The following is a 6,581-nucleotide window of genomic DNA, read 5'->3' as shown; positions in this document are numbered from 1 at the left end:
CTATCTTAACATGTGACCAGGACAAGAAAGAAAAACTAGTACGATGTCATGAAGGACAAAGTCTAAGTCCGAGAGAAAAAGAGTGTTCTTCGAGAGAAAGTTGATCACAAGTTGGCAATCCGATTCTACCACAAGATTCGAGAGCTCATACCGCATACTCATCTTCACCCCACGAGCAATGGCTTTCGCCTCGAGAGCCCAGTAGGCTTTGACACGCATGGTGGCAACGAATAAGACCTCCCCAGAGGAATTACGAGCTACATCTCCGAGCTCCACCCAGTACACCTCAGAGACAGAAGCGTCAATGTTGATCTTCACGAAATCATGAGTAGGAGGCACCCATGTTTTCGAAGAACTGGGGATGTTTTTGAGCTGGAGGTGCGAATAAATACGGGCTCCAAAGTTGTCATGGTCCTCCGTGAGTCTACGTACACGGTTCACAAGTACATGAAGGGGAGTAGATTGCTCTTGAAAAATCAGTTTATTTCTTTCACCCCAAATCACCCAAGCAAGGAAGAGCCCCAACTTACGCACCTTTGGATCAACCTGATGCCAGTTCACAATAAGTTCACACATTTGCAAGGATTGGGCTTGAACACACTTTGTCTCGCAACCACATGCTTCCCATAGTGCATAAACTCACGGACAACTAAAAATGGCGTGAGCCGAAGACTCAACCTTACCACAGGCCCAAGGGCACAAGGACTCATCAACGAAGTGACGGTAGTGCAACAGTTCACGAGTGGGAAGGGAGTTCGTGCAGAGTCGCCACAGAAAATGGGTATATGAACCCAGGCTTGATGAAAGTTATCAAGATTTCCCCCCTTTCCAAGCATGTACGCGGTTTTCACCGACCATTTTTTGTGAGGGTCCATGTAATATCCTTAAAATCTTAAACATATTTAAGTGAGTAATTAACGTAATAATGTAGTTAGAATATATTTTATTTTATTCGTTTCACTAATTAAGCAATGTACAATAAAATGATTATAGAATTTTAACATAAAAATTTACCAACTTAAATTATGACGATAATTTATAATTTACAATTTCGTGAGTGAAACAAGAAGGTTAATGTAATTGATAATTCACTTAAAGTACAAAATGTTAACATTTCACCCAAAATGTCATCAAGCCACGTTTGAAGGTGTTAGTGTGGAAAATTTTCTGATTTTTGGTTGGGAAACAAAAAGGGCAAAAGAAAAAGAGAAGCCATGGTCAATTCCCCCATTAATTTGCCTTCTTCCTCACCTTTTCATGGCCATTTGGCACTCATGCAATCATCATCTCTTCTTCTTCTTCAGTCAAATCTATTACCAATCCTCACAATTGCTTCTTCAAGTTAACAAAATCAGATTACTTACTTCACCATCCTCCTCCCAACCACTGATTTTAACTCCCAAATTTCCACTATAAATAGCCATGGAAGTTAACATCAAGAACACAACAACAACCTTCATCATCTCTTCTCCCTCTAATCAGAAATTCAGTCATAATCGCCGGAAAATTGTAAATAAAAAAAAAAAAAAAAAAAAGAAAAAAGAAAAGAGAAAACCCAAATTTCCTCTCTCTCCTCTGTTTCGCCCCACGACCGACCACCGTCGGCCACCGCGCGCGCCAACTGCGCGGCGCCCAGTTCCGCCTCCACCTTGTCGTCGCTCGCCGTCACCAGCCACCGCGCAGCTCGCCGGAGACCCGCGCCAGCATTCTCTCTCTCCCCTTCGCACTCCCTCGCTCCTCTTCTCTTCGCGCGACGCTGCTGCACGCGCAGCACCACCGACAGGCCGCGCTCGCCGAACCGCCAGATACCGCCGCCGGAGATTTCTGCTGCTCGCCGTCGACCACCGAAGCCGGCGTCCACCTCAGGCGCGATTCATCCTCCCTGCTCCTAGTAGCAGAGGTGATGATGTTCTCTTTTTTTAAATTTCTGATTTCCTTAAGTTTATAATGCAAGCCCAAATTCCTACCTATAGTTAAGTTAGTTTAGATTGGGCCAAGAATAGTTCAATTAGAACCTAAACTAAGTAACTTAAAACAGAATCCTTGTTGTTGGACTTAGATGTAGTTGAACTTGTTCATGGACTTACTAAGTTATACTTATGGACTGATTTATATTAGTTAGACCAACTCAATTTAAGTGTTGCATGTTCACTAAATAGGGCTCAAATCTGACTTTTATTGTTTTAGCTAAACTACTTATATTAGATGGGCCAAATGAGTTAAACTAAAACTGATTTAGTATTTATTAAGCTATGTTAGTTTAATTAATCAAGTTAAGTATAATGTTGGGCTTATAATCTGATTTACTTAGTTAAATCATTTAAGTTAATCTTGTTGCTTTAATATATTGAGCTTTAGTGGGCTGATTTAGTTAGTTTTACTAAACCGCCTAACTTATTTACTAAAATCTATTATTGGGTTATAATTCATGATTTCTAAACTAGTTGAGTTGTTTAAAACTAATTAAAAATAATTCATTAAGCTTGTTGTTATAATTAAGCTTAAGTAGGAGTACTTCATTAATCCTTAAAGTTCATTTATAAAAACTAGTTACTTGACTTGACTTGTGTTTAAATGACTAAATAATATTAAAATAATTGTTAATGTCTATTATAACTTTAACTTAATAATTATTGGACGACTAATTAATTATTAACTATGAACTAGAATAATGTTACGTTTTCGAAAGGTTATATAATTTGTAGTTTTATAATTTTAATGTTTCGATAATTTCTAAAAATATAGCTAATTGAGTTATTCATTATTTAGTTGTTAAAAAGTCACCTTAATTAAAAAGTTAATAGCAATTAAGAAATAATGACCTTTAAGGAGACCTTTACGACGTTATAATAACCGTTATGACCTTAATAAGCGCTGACTAGTATTTAGGCTTAAAAGCTAAATAACGAAACATTCATTAATAAAACTATTCTTGAATAGATTAAGGAAGATAAAGGATATTACAAGCCTCCCCCGGCTATCAAGGTTATTAAGCAGGAATCCAGGTAACGTCTACTGCTAACACCCGCATTCCCCTTCAAAGTATGTTTTATGATCATGATTAATATTATGTTTTATATATGGATTGCGGGAAATGAAATGTTTTATGATGGTTATTATGATATGATGCTATGAGATGATGATGATGACGTTATGATGAAATGAAAGAATATAATTATTCACGATGATGATGTTATTTAAAACCAATGAAACATGATAAATTCAAGTGAAAGACGGTTCTTGGCAGTATGATACGGGCACCGCAAGTGTCACCTATGTTGTGACCGCCTGACTGTTTAAATGATACGGGCACCGCAAGTGTCACCTATGATGTGACCGCCTGACGGTTTTATGATACGGGCACCGCAAGTGTCACCTATGTTGTGACCGCCTGATGGTTTAAATGATACGGGCACCGCAAGTGTCACCTATGATGTGACCGCCTGATGGTTATGTAGTGGGAGACGTCCCCTATGTTATGATTACTAGCCAAGTTACCAAAGTAAAAGATATATGATGATGAACATGATAAAGAAGATAATGTAACCTACTATGATATGAAATGTTTACTTATTCCTCCGTCTGTTTTTAACTAAATGATGTGAAATGAATTTACGATGTTAGAGTAGTATGTTACTGAGCCTCGGCTCACGACGTTTTGTTTTATGTTTTAGGTACCGATGGTGATAACGGGATGGCGTAGCAGTGAGGATTTAATTAATATCTAGATTATCTAGACTCTCATGGTTTTAATTTAAGTTTATGTCAAAACTCTGATTAGTAACTAAGTTTCTATTAATCAAGACTAATGTTGGATCTATATCATGCTTCATGTTATAAATGTTTAAGTTTATGATTTTATGTTGCCTTGTATTTTCCTTATGGAAAGTACGGCAGTAACGCGCCGACTATCTAGGTTCCGCTGCTAATAATCGATTAATTAACTTAACCACGATGATTAGAGGTCGGGGCGTTACAGTCCAAGTGAGCTCATCCTTTGTCAAGGTGGAACTAAGAGGAAGGGCTAAAATATTTTTGCACACCAACTTCCTTAAATGATGCTTCACTGAGAAGAACATTCTACTCCATTAAAGTAGAATCCACCAAATCACTAACCTTAAGGAGGGAAGTCGTGCGGGTACCAGTGACAAAACGCTCACTGTCGCTTGCTAATCATGGATCCTCCCATATATCAATCTGAGTGCCACACCCAACTCGCCAAATACACCCTTCCTTAATAAGGGCTTTAGCACTCTAAATGCTTTTCCATGAATAACTACAAGAGTAGCCAAGTTTTGCATCAAGGAAGTCACAAGAAGAAAAGTATTTTGCTTTCATAACACGGGCGAGAAGAGTATTAGGGAAACGAGTTAACCTCCAAGCTTGTCTCCCTAAAAGTGCATCACTGAAAACACTTAGGTCTTTGAAACCCATGCCTACAAAACACTTCAACGTGCACATTGTGTCCCAGTTTTTCCAATGAACTTTCTTGTGAGAATCAGAACTTCCCCACCAGAAACGGGCCATAGCTGAGTGAATCTTTTGAATGATCCTGTTAGGGATTTTATACACCCCCATAAGATACGTGGAATTGCCTGAATAAATGACTTGAGAAGAATTTCTTTTCCAGCTCTTGATAATAGTTTCTCTTTTCAACCTTGGAGTTTCTTCCTAATTCTGTCAAGAAGGGATGAGAAAATGGCGGTTTTTCGACCTCCTTGCAATAGAAGGGATACCAAGGTATTTCTCGTGCTTGTCAACCTGTCTCATATTTAGAATTCCCATTAGTGCTGTTTTTTTTATCAACACTGACACCTTTACTGAAAGAAATCTCCAACTTATCATAGTTAATTTTCTGTCCTGATGTTGCTTCGTAATTGTTGAGTATATCAACTATAACTATGCACTCCTGTCGGGTGGCTCTAGTGAAAAGAAGGATGTCATCAGCGAACAATGAATGAGAAATCTCAGGGCCACTTCTACTTGCCTTAGCACCGTGAATCATTTTCTCCTGATGCTTTCTCTGTATCATTTTCTGAAAAAGTGTCATCAATCAAAATAAATAAATACGGAGAGAGAGGGTCACCTTGACAAAGACCGTGAGTAGGGGCCACAGAGCCATAAACCCCTCTATTGATGATGAAAGAGTAGGAGACAGTAAAAACGCAATCCATGATAAGATCGACCCAACTCCCATCGAAACCCATAGTCAGTAATATATAGTTTCCTAAGAAATCCCCACTCCATTATGTCGTAGGCTTTGCTCATATCAAGTTTCATAGCAATTGCACCATTTTCACTACGCGGGTGATACTTCATAGAATGAAAAATCTCCATGGCTATAAGAGCATTGTTGGTAATGAGGCGACCAGGCACAAATGCACTCTGATTTTAATTTCATAAACAATATCAGGGAGAACTAACTTGAGCCGAATCACAATAGCTTTAGAAACAAGCTTATAGAGCACATTACAGAGGCAATGAGACGATACATAGCAGCACGAGAAGGCTCCTTGACCTTAGGAATCAAGGCAATGTTAGTGTCATTGATACTGGCAGGGGAGGAGAAACCATGGATAATATCACTAACAAACTTTGTCACACCATCACCAACAATGTGCCATAATCTTTGATAGAAAATAGCATGCATTCCATCTGGCCCAGGGGCTTTGCAGGGATGCATTTGTTGAAGAGCCGCATAAATCTCGTCCTAAGAATAAGGCCGCATTAATGTTGTTTTACAATCATCAGAACAATGGGGGTTATACATTGAAGAACATCATGAATAGTCAAATCAGAAGGATGCAAAGAGGAGAAAATACTGCTAAAATACGAGGCAAATATTTGTTCAATATCATTAATATCATCGCGCCATTCTCCTTACCTTGTTCATCAAAAAGACCCTTTACATAGTTTTATTTTCGCCTTTGAGACGCTTTGTGATGAAAATATGATGTATTTTTGTCACCATCTCGAATCTCAGCAACTCGAGATCTAAGGTACCGATAGGCCTCATACTTCTCATTTAAATCATCAAGTTTCTTTTCGAGCTCAGAGCAAACCTTGCAATTAGTTGCCGAAATCTGGTTTTTTTGCGCCTCTGCAAGATCTTTTTCAATCTTCTTTATTTGATTGCCTAGATGATGAAACAGTTTAGCACTCCAAACCTTGAGTTTTCCAGCTAGAGAGGAGAGGCCAAGAGATCATAGTATCTGTAATCCCCCATATTTTAAAGATATTTAATTAAATAGTTCTAATCATTTTTGAATTATTAAAGCTATTCAATTTCCGTATTTGAGAGTAGAAGGGTATTTTGGTCATTTTACCAAAAGAGTGTTTGAGTATTTTCACAAAGAAGTACTTTAGTATTTTCAAGAAAGTATTTTATTAATACTAGTAGGAAGATTATTTTGGAAATTGATCACCAAATGTATTTTGGCAATTCGATGAGTAAGGGTATTTTAGTCTTTTGACCAAATTGACCACCACTATAAAAAGGGAAACCCTAGTTTCCCCATCATTCTCCATCATTCTTCTAGCCACTTTGGGTTTTGTTTTCTCTCTCAAACTCTAGTTTCCTT

The 6,581-nt window shown here is 38.1% G+C and overlaps 1 protein-coding gene and 1 long non-coding RNA gene across 2 annotated transcripts; one reads left to right on the top strand and one right to left on the bottom strand.

The window, feature by feature from the left end:
* Positions 1 to 576, bottom strand: LOC125496756 (uncharacterized). Its single transcript, XM_048642311.1, has one exon. The coding sequence runs from the start codon at positions 574 to 576 to the stop codon at positions 1 to 3; it is 576 nt and encodes a 191-aa protein (XP_048498268.1).
* A 1,102-nt stretch (positions 577 to 1,678) lies between these two features.
* On the top strand, positions 1,679 to 3,820 carry LOC130591003 (uncharacterized). Its single transcript, XR_008968882.1, has 3 exons — positions 1,679 to 1,900; positions 2,941 to 3,005; positions 3,675 to 3,820. It is a non-coding gene; the product is annotated as an uncharacterized LOC130591003 (long non-coding RNA).
* The last annotated feature ends 2,761 nt before the right edge of the window (positions 3,821 to 6,581 follow it).

This window comes from Beta vulgaris, chromosome 4 (genome assembly GCF_026745355.1).
Source record: "Beta vulgaris subsp. vulgaris cultivar EL10 chromosome 4, EL10.2, whole genome shotgun sequence".
Lineage (NCBI taxonomy): Eukaryota > Viridiplantae > Streptophyta > Magnoliopsida > Caryophyllales > Amaranthaceae > Beta > Beta vulgaris.
This window is presented reverse-complemented; position numbering and strand designations above follow the sequence as displayed.